At 40.3% G+C, this 18,111-nt stretch overlaps 1 protein-coding gene across 9 annotated transcripts in view; it reads right to left on the bottom strand.

Moving 5' to 3' along the window:
• Positions 1–3,833: 3,833 nt before the first annotated feature.
• MAP3K7 (mitogen-activated protein kinase kinase kinase 7) overlaps positions 3,834–18,111 on the bottom strand; it is a 75,497-nt gene continuing 61,219 nt past the window's right edge. For 2 of the 9 annotated variants that reach the window (XR_016038426.1, XR_016038433.1), the window contains 2 exons: positions 5,841–16,121; positions 3,834–4,342 (listed from right to left, as the gene is read on the bottom strand). Coding sequence is in view for 1 of the 9 variants with exons in the window: in XM_088840710.1 (XP_088696836.1) it covers positions 15,941–16,121 (181 nt within the window). In the remaining 8 variants the exon portion in view is untranslated. Of the gene's footprint in view, positions 4,343–5,840; positions 16,122–18,111 lie in introns of those variants that run through there. The other 7 variants (XR_016038427.1, XR_016038430.1, XR_016038431.1 and 4 more) reach the window with 7 other exon arrangements.

Here is an 18,111-nt window from a genome sequence, read left to right as displayed (position 1 = left end):
AGAAGTGCACATTAAGCAAAACAATCATACCTCAGGATCCTAGCTTCTCCCTCCGCCCCCAACTTACTTAAAAAAAAAAACACTAAAATTTGTATACATTTAAGGTATACCACTTGATGTCTTTTCCTACAGGAAAATAGGAAAAGGAAACGGGAAAAATAGGAAAAGACATCAAGTGGTATACCTTCAGTTCAGTCGCTCAGTCGTGTCCGACTCTTTGCGACCCCATGAATCACAGCACGCCAGGCCTCCCTGTCCATTACCAACTCCTGGAGCTCACTGAAACTCATGTCCATCGAGTTGGTTAAATGTACACAAATTTCAGTGTTGTTTTTTTTTTTTAAAGTAAGTTGTGGGGAGGAAAGCTAGGATCCTGAGGTATGATTGTTTTACTTAATGTGCACTTCTTAAGCAATTGCAGAGATATTTCCAATTGGAAAATTTTCAATTTTACTTTCATTGTGGTAAAACATATATTACAAAGTTTACCATTTTTAACCATTTCTAAGTGTACAGTTCAGTAGCATTCAGTCTGTTCACATTATTATACAACCTCACCACTACCCATCTCCAAAGATTTTTCATCATCACAATCTATGACAAATAGATGGAGAAACATTGGAAACAGTGAGAGACTTTTTTGGGCTCCAAAATCACTGCAGATGGTGACTTCAGCCATGAAATAACAAGACGCTTACTCCTTGGAAGAAAAGTTATGACCAACCTAGATAGCATATTAAAAAGCAGAGACATTACTTTGCCAACAAAGGTCCATCAAGGCCATGGTTTTTCCAGTAGTCATGTATGGATGTGAGAGTTGAACTATAAAGAAAGCTGAGCGCAGGAGAATTGATGCTTTTGAACTGTGGTGTTGGAGAAGACTTGAGAGTCCCCTGGACTGCAAGGAGATCCAACCAGTCCATCCTAAAGGAGATCAGTACTGGGTGTTCATTGGAAGGACTGATGTTGAAGCTGAAACTCCAATACTTTGGCCACCTGATGCAAAGAGCTGACTCACTGGAAAAGACCCTGATGCTGGGAAAGATTGAGGGTGAGAGGAGAAGGGGACGGCAGAGGATGAGATGGCTGGATGGCATCACCGACTCAACGGACATGTTTCAGTGAACTCCGGGAGTTAGTGATGGACAGGGAGGCCTGGCGTACTGTAGTCCATGGGGTTGCAAAGAGTGGGACACGACTGAGTGACTGAATTGAACTGAACTTGATGTCTTACTGTAAGTATATACTGTGAAATGATGATTATAATAAAGCTAACATATTCATCACCTCACAGTTACTATTTTCTTTTTTTTGTGGTGAGAACTCTTAAGATCTATCCTCTTAGTGAATTTCAAGTAAACAGTACAATATTATTTATAGTCACCATTCTATACATTCCATCTCCGTATCTTACTCACCTTAACCTGAAAGTTTGTATCCTTTGACCAACATCTCCAGATTCCCCTCCCAGCTTACCCGAAGGCCCTGGCAACCACCATCCTACCCTTGATTCTATGAGTTTGACTATTTTATATTCTACATATAAGAGAATATTTGTGGTATTTGCCTGTATCTGGCTTATTTACGGGCTTCTCTGGTGGCTCAGATGTAAAGAATCCACCTGCAACGCAGAAGACACAAGTTTGATTCCTGGGTTGGAAAGATCCCCTGGAGAAGGGAATGGCTACCCACTCCGGTATTCTTGCCTGGAGAATTCCATGGACAGTTGCTTAGTATAATGTCCTTTGGGTTCACCTATGCTGTTCCAAGTGGCAGAATTTCTTTTTTCTCCAGGGCTGAATAATATTCCATCACACACACACACACACACAATCCATTTGTCGACAGGTGCACACTTAGCTTGCTTCTTTGTTTTGGATACTGTGAATAATGCTGCCATGAACTTGTGAGTCTAAGTATCTTCTTGAAATTCAGGCTCCTCATTTTCTACGAAGATTTTCTTCATCTTTTCTTTAGACTACCGAGAAAATCCCAAATTTCACTTTATCATCTTCAGTTTTGAGGCATTTTGAATGTGTTCCCTTTCTCATGAAAGATAATAATAAGTACTGGTTTCAGTTCAGTTCAGTCGCTCAGTCGTGTCCAACTCTCCGCGACCCCATGAATCACAGCACGCCAGGCCTCCCTGTCCATCACCAACTCCCGGAGTACACTCAAGTAGCCCTTATCTCTAGAGCTATTTTTTAATTTGTTGTCAATTCTTGCCCTGGAAGAATCTGCTGTCTCACCAGAGTCACCAAAGAACATGAACCACCCAGAATTGTAAGGGATCTCTGCAGTCAACACATCTGTCCTACCAGAGCAGGCTTCCCGATCCCTCCATCTCAGGCAAGTGAACATCCAGTGTTGGCCTGATCACTCCCAGTGATGAGTGGCTTTCAATCCCAGGCTGCCCATTCCACACTTGTCAGTCCCACTTACTACACGTTGAGTCAACAGTGTGTTCTCTCTTTGTGCTGGGCGCTGGGTATACATACCAAAGGGAACAATATGGACATGGTCCTGCTCCAGCTTACGTTAAAATGTTCTTCTGTCTTTTAGGCTGAAACCTGTCCCCTCACCCTGGGCCCATTTGTCCTAGTTATGTCTGCAGAGTCACAGGGAGTGTTCTGGCATCATTTACTGGGTGACTGCCATGGGCAGCCTGGTGCTAAGATCCCTGGCAGCTTTGTCTCTTTTACCCATCAAAGGAATCCTTTGAGGCAGGAACTAAGACTGAAAAGGTTAAGTATCTTGCCTAAGATCATGCAGCTATTATCTGTTTCTCCATTCAGACCCACTCATTCATATTCATTCATTCATCAAACACTGGTTAAGAATCTACTGTGCAACTGGCAATATGAAAAAAACCTGGTGGCTGTCCTTACAGAACTCAGCCCAGTGGGGGAAGATAAACAGGTACAATGCAGCTGCTGGGCTGTGTGAGAGAGCTGCGTGGGCTCCCAGGGTAATGTCAGCATGCAGCAAAGTATCTCGCCTGGTTCAGGACTCCAGATGAACACAGCTCCTGTTGGTCTCTGCCACATCCTTGGCCTCTCTGATCCATCTACTGCCTGCATCCACAATGGTCTGTTTAAATTGTGAATCGGTTTTGTCACACTCACTCATTTCTTTGTTAAGTCAACAAGTAAGTTTGAGGGCCTACTTCATTAGTATTTGGGGACACAGTCTGTAGTGATATGATCAAGACATTTACAGAGCTTGCATGATAGGTAAGAAACAGATACAAGGAGATGCATAGGATGATTTTTAAAAAACATACAACTGCCATGGAAAATACTTTGATGTTTCCTCAAAAAGTTAAGCAGAGAATTCCCAGATAAGCCAGCAATTCCGCTCCTAGGTATACACTCCCAAAAGCTGAAAACAGGCAGTCAAACACTTATACATGAAAGTTCATAGCAGCATTATTTGCAATAGTCAAGAGGTAGAAACAACTCCAGTGGCCATCAATCGATGAACAGTAGTGTTAGTCGCTCAGTCGTGTCCGACACTTTGCGACCCCACAGATTGTAGCCCTCCAGGCTCCTCTGTCCATGGGATTCTCCAGTTAAGAATACTGGAGTGGTTCGCCATTCCCTTCTCCAGTGGGTTTTCCCAACACAGGGACTGAAATTGCGTCTCCTGCATTGCAGGTAGATTCTTTACCATTTGAGGTACAGGAAGTCCCTAATAGATGAATGGAGAAACAAAATACAGTATATCTATGACATCACATTATATTTAGTCATGTAAAAAATGAAGTGCTGATAGATGCTGCAACATGGGTGAAACTCAAAAACATGCAAAGAAGTGAGACACAAAAAGTTACATATTGTGATTCCTTTTATATGAAATATACAGATGTGTAAATCCACAGAGATAGAAAACAGATTGTGGTTGCCAGGGGCTGGGAGCAGGGAACAGGAAGTGACTGCTTCATAGGTGCATGGCTCTCTTTTGGGGTGATGGAAATGTGTTGGAATTAGAGATGGGGATTTGCACAACACTGTGAATGCCATTGAATTGTAAGGAAAGATGGTTAATTTTCATTACGTGAATCTCACTTCAAAAAAAAAAGCACAGCAAAGGCGTATATTTTAGACTAAGATTAAGGATTTGCCAAGGAAGTACGGGACATTCATTGCTTCTGTCTGGAGACTGTGATCTCAGGGTTGGTGGGGTAAATCATCCAGGTCATTTCCATCCTCATCTCCATCATCCTGACGTGTGGGCCCTCTATCACCATTTTCATATGACGATTCCACATGTTAGGTCCTCACACAGGGTCCTATGCAGGAAGGACAGAAGGAACAAAGGCTTCTTCATTCCAGGCCTCTGTCTGGAAAAGAGAAAGCCTTTTCAGAAGCTCCTCAGCAGTCTCCCTGCCACTGCCCCTTGGTCTTATGTAGGTCACTCAGCCACTCCAAGTGGTAAATGGAGCTTGAAATGCAAGTCTTTTCAGCTTCTATGCAAGGAGACAGGCAAGGGAGAAGCACGGTGGAGACAGTGGTTGCTGCACATCTTTTTAATATATATTTCTTTTTTATATAAACCTTTTTCCCCTTTGCTTTTCCCTTAATTTGAGCAACATCCTAGAAGCCCTTTCCCTCTTCCTTCTCAGGTGTAACTTAAATTGCTTTGGCTCCTGTAGGAAAAAAAATGGTATTGATGTTCTCATAGGTCTATAGCTCACTCCTTTGAGATTGGCTTATCTTGACTCTTTTAAGGTCAGGTGTTTTGCATATGAGCTGCATCACAACTCGTGGCCCATCCATGGATGGACAAGTGGAGTGGCAGCCTGAGACAATAGTAACCTACATGCCATTCCCCTTGTCTTGGAAAACTGTCAAGTCCTCAGAGGTCAAGGTGAGTCAATTTCAGGCAGTTGAATTCTTTACTTACGCCTTCTCCCTCCTCTCCCCAATCCATGTTCTTGAACAGAAAAAGTCCAAGGATACAAAAAAAAAGAAATATGTTAACTATATGGCAGAAAGAATTTTCTTATATGCTATGGAGGAGGAGCCTGGAATGCTAAAAAGCTCAGCTCTCCCTCCTACTCTAAAAGAGGGCTTCCTGGTGGCTCAGGCAGTAAAGAATCCACCTCCAATGCAGGAGACCTGGGTTCTCCCCCTGCATCAGGACGACCCCCTGGAGTAGGGAAGAGCAACCCACTCCAGTATTCTGGGGCTTCCCTCGTGGCTCAGAGGTTAAAGCGTCTGCCTGCAATGCGGGAGACCTGGGTTCTATCCCTGGGTCGGGAAGATCCCCTGGTGAAGGAAATGGCAACCCACTCCAGTATTCTTGCCTGGAGAATCCCATGGATGGCAGAGCCTGGTGGGCTACAGTCCACGGGGTCGTAAAGAGTTGGACACAACTGAGCGACTTCACCAGTATTCTGACCTGGAGAATACTATGGACAGAGGAGCCTGGGGGGCTACAGTCCAATGCGGTAGCAAAGAGTCAGACACGACTGAGCGACTAACACAAAAACAGCCTAAAATGGTCCAGAAAACAGCTGAGCAAGAGGGACATTTTAAAGTCCTCTGACCTGGAGGTCCTCAGTCTTCAGGGGATGCAGAAATATTGACCAGTGTGGACCTCGGGGAAAAATATAGGGGCCACTGGGCATTTTCAGCCACATGTGCTGTGTGTTAGTCGCTCAGTTGTGTCTTGACTCTTTGTGACCCCATGGACTATAGCCAGCCAGTGTCCTCTATCCATGGAATTCTCAAGGCAAGAATACTGGAGTGGGTTTCCATTCTCCTCTCCAGGGGATCTTTCAGATCCAGGGATCAAACCCAGTCTCCTACATTGCAGGGAGATTACTTTTTTTTTACCATCTGAGCCACCAGGGAAGTCCATCTTTCAGCCATATAATGAATCAAAAAGTTTGTTCATGAAGTCCAGGAAACAGAGATCCAGCCCAGGAAAGCAGCGATGGAGGGGTCACAGGATGACAGCTGAGCAGTGGCTTGGAGAGCACCAAGCCAGTCAGGAGCTGGTGCTGAACTCAGAGGGAGAACGATGGCTCCACAGGGGACATGGACCTGCCCACCGTGCTTGAGAATATGAAAGATTGCTGATGGCTGTGGGTGATACACCTGTTTGAAGTATTTGAAGGTGATAAACCTATAAGGCAAATGAAAAATAGTACTAGGAGAAACATGGTTTTCAGAGAAAGGCAATATAGTTATAGTCATACTTTACTTGGCTCCACAGTGAATTCTACATAGTCACAATAATGTAATATTGGCTGATTTAAAACTGAGATCGACTATTTTGGGAAGAAGTAGAGGAGATTGAGAGATGTGCCTGTGTTAGCTAAATCCCGGCTCCCATGAGATGAAGCCAGAATTTTGGAATGCAAATTTCATAAACCAAGAAATAGTAGTGTATTACTTACAAATGTGGGGCAGAGAAGGGGTGGAGAGCGGGGGTGGGCAGCAGCTGCTCATTTTGTAGAAGATAAATGTGATGTAAAGCTATGTGGACTTTTAAGGACTACCTCAAAAAATTAAAAATTCGTCCTTAAAAATGCATTTTAAAAGTCAGACAAATGGAAGATTTACGTGCTGCAGTGTGTTCTGCTTCGCTCGGAGGATTCCTGCCCTCTGACCCGTGGCCCTGACACCGCAGATGTGCTCCCCAGTAATGACCCTTAATGGGTAGAAGTAGAGGAGGTGTCAGCGTTTAAAGGACTGGCTTTGCCCGCTTGTTAAGCAGAGCCAAGTTCTGAGGAATTTTAATTAAGCTCAAATTGGGAAAGCAAGGGAGGGGTTGGGAGAAGAGACGAAAATCCATTCCTTGTTATAGCATCCTTGTCATATGTTACTACTTACAAAGCAGTGAGCCGCCCTACTCCGCTACCACGGGGGAAATTACCCTATGTAAATACGATCCTCGGATTACAAAAGGTCCTCGAATGCTCCCAGTGATTAGTGTTCAACTTCATCTTCAGGGATTAGTATTTATGCCAAGTTAATAACTGAAAGGATATTCTGTAAATGACTTGATTTAGTCATACTGTACATTTATGGTTTTACACAAATAATCACTACAATTTATGGTGATTAGAGTATTAAGTTCAATTTCCACTTATGTTTGGAGGCAGTTTTTTTCCCCTCAGCATCCCTTGGGCTTAATACAGCGAGACTTACAATTGGTTGCATGGCGTTATGTGGCAACTCTGCCTTGCCATTTGATCTGAGGCTCTTCCCATTGTGCTGAGATTGCAGATACATCGTGAGCAGAGCAGCAGCGATCTGCCCTCAAGCCAGGTTCTGCCTACAGTCCTAGAGATCACCCACGTGGAATCTGCCTTTTACTTTCCTTCCCAGGATGTGTTATTGATGTTAAGTCGTTAAGTCGGTCATAGCTTAGTCATGTTCGACTCTTTGTGACTCCATGGACTGTATCCCGCCAGGCTCCTCTGTCCATGGAATTTTCCAGGCAAGAATACTGGAGTGGGTTGCCATTTCCTTCTCCAGGGGATCTTCCCGACCCAGAGATCAAACCCACATCTTTTGCGTTGCAGGTGGGTTTTTTTCCACTGAGCCACCAGGGAAGCCCTCCCAGGATATTTACTGATTCCTACTCAAGATAACGTTTTTTTAAAGGACTGTGGAGAATTTATGGAACACCAGTGCACCTGTAAATGAGAGGATTTAGAATATTTTTCTGAAAGAAGGAATCCATACATACACATTCAATTCTATTTCCCCCCCAACATTTGAGATCATTCTCTTATCAGCACCTGAGGTATATAATGTGATGGATGCTATGAATTTAGCCCTAGCAGAGAATGGGAAAGGTAATACTAAATACGGAGATGAATGGCATTTAGAATTGGATCCAGGCCATTCCTGTGTTTATTAATGAAGAAATTTGGGGCTCAGTCTCCTCTCTCCCAAGACAGTCTCCCAACAGCAGGGTGGCACCCGGCCAGGACCAGAGCCGGTCTGCCTCCCAAGTCTCTGGCATCCCCTCCCATGGTCAGCTATATCCCATCCGTTTTCAGGCTCCAAGGCAAAACTCGTTTGATGACTACAGCGCCTTTCCCTCAATCCAGGGGCAATCGGATGAATGCTGATATAAGAGAAAGCAGAAATGCACTTATCATATCACTCCATCTATAGCTGGCATGCCTATCTTGGAATTATGAATAACACAAACTGGAGATTGTTATGTCAATAGTCTGACCTTGTCCCCGTTACTTCAGCTCTTTTCTTTTTCCTCCTTTTCTTTACACTTAAAAAAAAAAAATCACTTAAAAAATAGATGACTTGGGACTTCCCTGGAGGTCCAGTGGTTTAGACTCTCTGCTTCCAATGCAGGGAACACTGGTTCGATCCCTGGTTGGGCAACTAAGATCCCACATGTCATGCAGCACAGCCAAAACATTAAAAACAAAACAAACAAAAAAAGCAAACAGATGGCTATTCACCAAGGAAAAGTAGAAAGAAGCACATCCACGTGTTTTTGAAGTCAGTTTGTAGAGGGCAGTCCTACGGGATGAAATGTTATGTTTTCAGTTCAGTTCAGTTCAGTTCAGTCGCTCAGTCGTGTCCGACTCTCCGCGACCCCATGAATCACAGCACGCCAGGCCTCCCTGTCCATCACCAACTCCCGGAGTTCACTCAAACTCATGTCCACAGAGTCGGTGATGCCATCCAGCCATCTCACTCTCGGTCGTCCCCTTCTCCTCCCGCCCCCAACCTTTCCCAGCATCAGAGTCTTTTCCAAAATGTCTCCTCCCTAACAGCCAGAAGATTAAGAGAATTTGGAACAAGAGTGGTTAAGAAAATCTTTTAAGTAACAAGCAGTCTGGCTATTTTTAAGTGTAAAACAAGACCTTTTCTTCCTTAAAGAGATGAAGCTCTCTGTGTGCGGGGGAGGGGAGGCACAGTTGACTGTTCTGTTAGTGACCATGCCTCTTGCTCTCATATGGAACAGTCTGCCGAGATGCAGCCTGCTCACACTGTAGACCAACCACCTCCACATCTGTCACAGGATGGTATTTAAGGGAAAGGCAGGTTTTTTGGGTCCTAAAATGAAGTTCCAGGGGACAGTTACAGGAATGTTTAAACATTTCATGTAGCAAAACTGGTTCAGGTACTATTAATAGTTTGTCTAGCAAGAATGGAAAATAAATGCCGATTTCTTGTACTTTTTGATCTACAGACCTGCCCACTACAGACCTGCCCAAAGACACTGCTGTATTTCCCCCTTAGCCACAGTTTTGCCTTCTGGTTACCCAAAGTCAACCACGGCCCCAAATAATTAAACAGGAAATTTTGAAATAAACAATTCACTAGTTTTACACTTTGAGCTATACTGAGTACTGTGAAGAAATTTTGTGATGCTCTGCCAGGGACTTGAGCATCTATCCTTCTGGTGTACCATGCTGCGATGGTGACACTGGTCACTTAACAGTCACTGCCTTTGCTGGACTGACAGCTGTGGTAACGCAGTACTTGTGTTCAAGGAAACTTTACTTAATATAAGTAGCCCCCAAATGCAAGAATAGTGATGCTGGCAATTTGGATATGCCAAAGAGAAATTGTAAACTGCTTCCTTTAAGTGAAAGGGTGAAAGCTCTTGACTTAATAAGGAAAAAAATATCATATGCTAAGATGGCTAAGATCTATGGAAGAAATAAATCTACCTGTGAAACTATAAAGAAGGAAAAAAATTTGAACTAGCATGGTAAAGTGCATAGTTAAGATGGAAGAGCAATAAATTTGTAAAATAAGGTATTTTGAAAGAAACTACATTCAATGAACTTTTATTATTACAGTATATTGTAATAACTGTACTATTTTATTATTAGTGCCAATATTCTGCGTATAATAGACAAAGTAAACTTTGTGAAAGGGTCCAGTACTGTCTGCAGTTGGAACTTCCCCTGCACATGATCTCTTGGATTTTAATATAGTCACGGAAGTTAGTATCGTGTAGTTTTAACTGTGATAGCTGGCATGGCCAATATTGGAAAATGCAGACTCATCTGAAGCCTTGGAAATGGGGAGACTATCCTGAAGGATCATTAAAACTAAGGGATCTCTCATGCTCATCATATTTTAAAGTATTTTTGTAGGAAACATTGAAAGTCAGAAGTGGTCTAGTGTGTGTGTGTGTGTGTGTGTGTGATGAAGAAATATCACCATTTTCTCTTCAACCATAAAATTACATCCATTTTCAGGTTTCTTTAGTCTCTAATTTGGTCAATGTATCAATCAATGATTAATATAGCCATTCCTATAAGTAAAGAAGAGGCAGGTTCCACAGAGAGAAAATAAGCAGTAAATGTAACTTCATTCTGTGAACTGCTTTTGACTTCCAGAAGATAAATAGTCAGCATTTGCTCAGTAATTTCTGGTGCTTTCAAGGCAATTATCCTGCTGCCTGATGGCATCTATAAGATATTGCTGACCATTAAATTACAGGATGAAGAATGCTTTCACCACTTGGAAATGTAAAAGTACCATGAAACTCAGATAACGTTAATTGTTTCTCAGAAAAGTTTCACTGAAAAAACTGACATGAAGGGACTTCCCTGGTGGTTCGGTGGCCAAGACTCTATGCTCCCAATGCAGGGGGCCTGGGTTCTATTCCTGGTTGTGGGAACTAGATCCCACAGGCCGCAACTAAAGATCTCATGTGCTGTAACTGACATTTGGCACAGTCAAATAAATAATTAAACAAAAATAAATAAATATTTAGAAAAAAACTGACATGAAGGGCAGCTCATTTAAACAGAAGTGTAAGTTTCAGTGGGACCTCATGGCAGGGGCATAAGATGCTCTGAGAACCAAGGATTAGTCATCGATGGACAGAGTATAGGTCCTGCTGGTAAGCAGTTTACACTCTGCCAACGCAATAGATAGGACCACTGATAGCACCTGTATGAGGTATCATACCTAACAAATTTTAAAGAAGATTGTTTTGTTACTTAAAATGTTCTTCATATTATTCTGCAGTGTAACCAATCTAATCTTTCCTTTCTTGATCAAGAAAAAAGCAGCTACAACGTAAGAAAAAACCCCCCCAAAACTGAAATTACATTTATCAACCATATTTGCTAAAAATCACCAAGGACTGAATATTTATTAATGTTACTCGCCATGACCATTCACATTTCTAACACCTGAAGTAATACAGATACAAATAAGCTTAAAACAAACAAATGCAAGGGATTTTGTAAGTGAAGCACTAAGGTTCTATAAAAACATAAAGTGATCCTAAATGTTTCAGAAGATGGTAACACTGTACAATTGAATAGGCCATATTGGACATATCTACAACCTCTTAAAACCTACATTTTCCCTCAAAAACTGATACTGAAAGGTTTTCAAGCATCACTAAAAATGATTAAAATAAAAAATTCCTCTCAAAGGAATTAAAACAACTCAAGAGGAGGAAGAAAGCATAAAAAGAGTACATATTGAATCATTTCATGTATGTAAAATTCTAGAAAATGTTAACTATTTTACATTGCTAGAGAGAACACTGGGCCTTGGAGAGAAGGGAGGGATAGATTGTAAGAGATGAGAGCAGCTTTGCAGGGGATGGAAATGTTCGGGACCTTGGTTGCTGGGATGGTTTTACAAGTGTATTTAGTTGCTAAATTATGTCGGACTCTTTTACGACCCCAGTGACTGTAGCCTGCCAGGTTCCTCTGTCCATGGAATTTCCCAGGCAAGAATATTGCAGTGGGTTGCCATTTCCTTCTTCAGGGGATCTTCTCGACCTAGGGATCGAACCTGTGTCTCCTGCATTGCAGGCGGATTCTTAACCACTGAGCCACCTGGGATAGTCCCTTTACAAGTGTGTACATATGTCAAAACTCAATAAATTGCACACTTTAAATGGATACAGTTTATTGTATTAAAAATTACACTCCAATTATTCTTTAATGAGACCCCTTGCCCCCGTCACAACTGAAGTGACTTAGCACACACCAAAAAGGGCAAAAAACAAAACAAGAACAAACCAAAAATGAAAAAAACCTGGGTAAAGTCTCATTTTTTTGAAGAATGGAGGAGTCTAAGGACCAGGTCTTACAAGCCCATGACCTGTTTTTCCATTTTTAGCACATTCTTCAGGTGTGGGGGTTGAGGGTGGCACAGAAGACTGAAGACACCCTACCCATCAAATAAGTGAATGAAAAAGCTGAAGCACCTTGGTACTTGGTGAGCATTTTAAATTACAGCACAGCAAAGTGGTTTAGAACACAGACTTAGGCTTAAAAGAGATACACAGGGTCTCAATGTTGGCACTGCTGCTATCTGTAGAGTGGTCACTAAGTCCCTGGGACTGCACATTCAAAGCTACCTCATTTTCCCTTCCTTTGTTTGCCATTCAATTTTCCTTCACATGGGCTGGCAGTGGCCACAGTCTCCAGGTATGTGATTCTGCTGAAAACAGATGATGATGGAAAAGCAGACTCAGGCACCAGTCTTAACCTTTAGGAGCCTACTGTCCCATCTGTGAAATGCGAATATCATCTGACTACCATGTGACTGAAACGGACATGTCACTTGGCAGTAGCCACAGCAGCTTGGTTTATCACAGGTGCTCAATAAATATTTGTTGAGGAATGGTGAATAAGCAGATGTATTTACTAAAGTGAAGGCAGAGTTTATAAGGATGTGTATGCACAGATGTGTAAGTTAGAAGGCTAACAGGTTGATAAATGAAATAATGTAATTTAGATAGACTATAAGAAATCAGATTGCTAATGAGCATAAGTGTAGTGATGTACACTGTGTTATACTTCATACAAACCAGGGTTCACTGAAACTGTGAAGAGAATCCATTTAACCAAAAATCTGAATTTGAGGAAAGCTTCTCAAAAATCATTTAAAAATTTTACGATGGCATTAAGTATTAGGAGTCTGACTTTTCAGTTTTTATTCTATTTTGTATAAGCCAAACAGGCTGCTGGAGCTGAACACCTCACAGCTCTTTTGCTGATATAAATCATTCACCAGTTTTATGACCAAGTTTAGAGTAACAATCTGAATTTTATTACAAACAAAAATAAATCTAAAAAGCTTCCTTCAGTTACATGGTATGCACAAGGATTTCTGCATTACATCATTTTACATAAAATGTTCTGAATGACAAAAGTAGAACTTCCTACCATTTGAAGAGAGGAGCTGACCGCTGAAAACCACACACACTTACAGAAAGAAACAAGAGTTTCACAGGGAAGGCCTGTGATCTCTGGCTACAGGCAGGAGCTGAAACTAGGAACACAAAAGGAACTTGGAGAAACGGAAAAGACATTCAATGCTCTAAATACTTCAGCAAAAACAGTCAAACATTTGTAAACAACTTTTAAACAGATCTCTTCAATATACTATGTGGCTATAAGGTAAATATTCTTAACTGATTTTTATTTGACTCAAAAAGTCAATTTTAACTGCTGAGGATCATTTCCCTGTAAGTTAGATAAAAGCTTTGTTTTCTTCCCCTGGAGGCAAAAATATAATGTAATTAGCGCTTATTCAAGGACTGCTTGTGAATTTTTCAGACTAGGACCTTTTAGATACTTTCATGTCTGTTAGCTATTTCCATCCCCTCAAAATACATGAGTTAGAAGAAATGGTAAAACCAGAATTAATAACAAATTTGGTTCCTTGTTAACATCTCTGAAGGGTTGACACGCAAGAACACTGGTGAAACTGGCTACAGATTTTAATTAACCCTGCTATCTCTTTTTCCCTCCATCAAGAATAATAAGGACTTAAAAACAAGAGCTTGGCAATGCAAGAACTTAGAAACGAAGTAAGGCTGAATTGTACTCAGTGTGCGGGACAACTGCAGTACTGGAAACCCCAGGAACATACTGTAAACAGACACGAGAGGGTTTAACAGCCTTTCCTGCATTTGGCACCATGACTTCAAACTACTATTTTCTTCAATTTACTTATTTGGGATATTTTTATGAAGTGATTGCATATAATAATAATAATAATAATAAACTTTCCCTTTAAGTATGTAATGTATAACAAAAACACATTAATGACCAGAAATAAAATCTGCAATCTGCTAAATCCTAATGGAAACATTCTGTCTTAGCATCCACGCTCGGCTATCTCATGCTCTGAGATGATTAGAAAAATCTCTAAAAGCTGGCTAGGTCCCTTTTGGTGGAGTGACAGATATACAAACAAGCGCAATACTATGAAAGAGTGAAGCTTTTCCTTAACGTTATTCTCCATGTCAGTTTTATTCGACTACTAATACACTGAGCCTAATATCACCTTTGGCTAGGTAACTAAATTATTCGGGAATGAAAACCCTCTGTTTATTTAAATGAAGTAATAGTCAATATTTATTGATATTTACCAGAAACTTTTAAATAATAGATTCTGAAGAAGCTAAAGATGACACAGTTAAGTACAAACTGTCCTTTACCTTTATTGCTTGTATACACAAGTAATACATTATAAAACTCAGTGGGAAGAGGAAAAAATAATGGAAGAAAAAGTTACCTGCTTTAGTATTTTTAAGAATAGTTTTGATAACTTCTTAGATCAACTTGCTTATCTGAAACAGAGCAAAACTACAATACAATCACAATATAATTCTAATAATCACAGCAATTATGCTTTCATTTTTAATTTTCTCTTCATAAAACATTAATGCTATAAAAATGAGGTTGATGACATCTCTATTTAAAAGACACATTGTACTGGTATCAAAATGTAGTTTATTTTAATACCAACTGAAAAAATAGAGCTTATATAGTCTATTATTTCAATGAAGTTTTATTATTACTTTTATTTTCAAAGTTGGTAGCAAAGTTACTGTTAACAATATAAATTTTTTCTTTATAAGTGAAATTCCTTTAAAAGTGTTGAAAGGCATTCTAGGATGGGCTTGCAAGGAAAATCAATCATTCCAATATTGATAAATAGGATACTTGATGAATTGAGATTTATTCCTTTACCTTCCTCACTAACTTGTCCTGATTTGTCAGGTTTTTTACTCATTTGGTATCGTAAAAATAGTTCAGGCCTCAGCCTTTTAGCTGGAGCAATTATTTCCATTTTCCATTATTTCTCTTCAGTTTTTCAAATATACAGTAAAACAATACAATAATCACTGCAGGAAGGAATGATCAGTTAAGCTGGATCATGTTCATTTACCTTTTAATTTCATTTAAGGGATATTAATATTAGAGTCATAAAAGCTTTACAGTTTCAGCACACATACACGCAATCACAGAATTAAAAATCTTTATACCTTTTAAAAAAAGGGTTCCACTTTGTTCAATGTATCATAGTCAAATTTAAGTCTAAAGAAATACACTTCTATTAAATACAGCGGCCGTCACTTACCTTAAAGTTTATGGATAAAGTTCAGTACTGATCCAAGGATGCTGGCATCAAAGCCCTCCTTCTCAACTATCCCTAAAGTTTCTGCATTTCTATAATGTACCACCAATGATTCTAGATTTATAATACCCTGTCTTTAACTTGGTATACACCATCTTTTGGATAAAAGGATTATTGGTTGTTTGAGATGAGATACAAGAACAAAATCATTCTTGAGGTTCCACCTCAAAAACAAGACGATGTTTGCTCACAGCAGCTAGTTCAACACCCCTGTTTTCCTTAGGCTAGCCTTCACACGAGCATGCATATACAGCCATGGTTCACTGCATCTGTTCTGAAGTTGAGAACTGCTGCTTATTCAAGTACAGATGCCCCCATGTGATGTAAGGAGACAGATGAATTGCATGTCCACCATGAGAAAAGGAAAATAAACGATGAAACAAATGCAGCAAATATAGGCAGCTGGCATTCAGAACACGCCAAAAAGCTAACACTCATGAATTGTCATTATAAGGGTTTTTCTTTCCTTTAAAAAAAAAAAAAAAAAAAGTCTTTCTTTGCATATTTTGAAATTTAAGGGTCCCAGAGAATCATGAAGTGCCTTGTCGTTTTTGCTGCTGACTCCTGATGACTTCTAGTTGTTTTTTGCATTGCTGATAGTAAGTTGAAAGGCTTTTGTTTTCATCTAAAAGCTTTTTATGTTCCTGTACCAGACGAGATGTATTTTGCTGGTCCTTTTCATCCTGGTCCAGTTCTGCAACTAGTTCCTGCCTAAAAACAAATACCACACATTACATAGGATGCAAATATTCCTACCTTTACAGTTGGTGATGAAAGCTCTAATTAATTAGAACTTTGATTCTGGGCCTATCATTATACATCTTAGGTACACTGCTACTGCTGCTACTAACGGAGAAGGCAATGGCACCCCACTCCAGTACTCTTGCCTGGAAAATCCCACAGATGGAGGTTAGGTACACTAGTCAGACACAATTACGGGCTGGAATGGAAACTATCATCCACTCTTCTGGCTGCTGCTGCTAAGTCGCTTCAGTCGTGTCCGACTCTGTGCGACCCCATAGACGGCAGCCAACCAGGCTCCCCCATCCCTGGGATTCTCCAGGCAAGAACACTGGAGTGGGTTGCCATTTCCTTCTCCAAAGCATGAAAGTGAAAAGTGAAAGTGTAGTCGCTCAGTCGTGTCTGACTCTTCATGACCCCATGGACTGCAGCCTACCAGGCTCCTCTGTCCATGGGATTTTCCAGGCAAGAGCACTGGAGTGGGTTGCCATTGCCTTCTCCGACTCTTCTGGCATACCCATACAAATATCATACTCTTTTTAATAACCTTCAGTTCAGTTCAGTTCAGTTCAGTCGCTCAGTCGTGTCCGACTCTCCGCGACCCCATGAATCACAGCATGCCAGGCCTCCCTGTCCATCACCAACTCCTGGAGTTCACTCAAACTCATGTCCACAGAGTCAGTGATGCCATCCAGCCATCTCATTCTCTGTCGTCCCCTTCTCCTAACTGTACTTAAATAAGCAGTGAAAACAAATAAAATGGTATAATATAATAAAGTTCCAGAAAATTTCATTTGTTATCCCTTGTATGTAGGAAGGAAGAAAAAAGGCTGGGAAGAGCTTACTCTGGCTCCACTTGAAAGTAACCCTTGGAAGTTTTAATCATTCACATTTGACTTTCACATTCCCATTTTCATATGCAAAGTTGAAGTCACAATTCTATTCAACCACAATGCAGAGTGGTAGCTAACAGAACATTGGCAAGATAATTAAAAGAGGAGAGGTGCTATCCAACTTAAATCTGTTTCTTACTTTGAAAATAATGAAATGAATACAAAGTACCACTCTTGCAATTATTTTTGAGAAAAACCAGAGTCTTTTACAGCCTGATAAACTTCTTTAAGTGCCTTGTATTTAGAGGATATTATGTATTAGTTCCTAAAGGGAACAACTGAATAATTAATGAAAGGCTCTCAAACAAAAATTTACTAGGAACATTTCTTAAAGTACTTAAATTAAAACTGTCATATTTTTCAGTGTCCCTCAATTCATCCTGTGTTTTTGCTCCAGCATAAAATTCCTCTTTCAAATGATTAAAGTATGAAAACAGTACAGATTAAACATGTGACATTAAGAAATAGCTTTTTTCCTTAACATAAAGTGTGACAAAATTCCATAGTTCTACAGTTCATAGTCTAATACTTAACCTATTTAGCTTTAACTTTAAAATGTTCAATTGAATTAATAAAAATCATTGTATTAGAAAATTGTGAAAAAAAAACTTTTTCTCCCTTCTTGAAAGTACCACCATAAATCGGTGTCAAAGGAGTAAAATTTCATGAAGGTCATGTTCAAGAAAACAGAAATATTGGTTCTTAAGAATCTCAAGTAGAGAAGAATGGAAATGGGACTGTATTTCTTTAAAAGGGGAGAAAAGTAGTCTATTCCCCAGAGCAACATGTAAGTATAGAACTCCTCAGAAAAACACTCACAGATGAAATAAAGCCCTCTAATCAGTCATTCTAGTCTCTGAAACATACACCTGGAGAGACTATATCTACAAAAATGTTTCTAAGATAAATCACAACTAAACATTTGTAAATCAAATTATTTTACCTGTGTCCAAGGAAACAATAAATCCGTTTACCAATAAATCTAAATAGCTTTTAACTTTAAAATTCTGCGAACATAAAATATATGGTTAAGAACACCTATTTATTTCCCTTATGTCTTGCTAATA

This window comes from Moschus berezovskii, chromosome 10, assembly GCF_049115385.1.
Source record: "Moschus berezovskii isolate FMDL1 chromosome 10, NW_MosBer_1.0, whole genome shotgun sequence".
In the NCBI taxonomy this organism is placed as follows: Eukaryota; Metazoa; Chordata; class Mammalia; order Artiodactyla; family Moschidae; genus Moschus; species Moschus berezovskii.
This window is presented reverse-complemented; position numbering and strand designations above follow the sequence as displayed.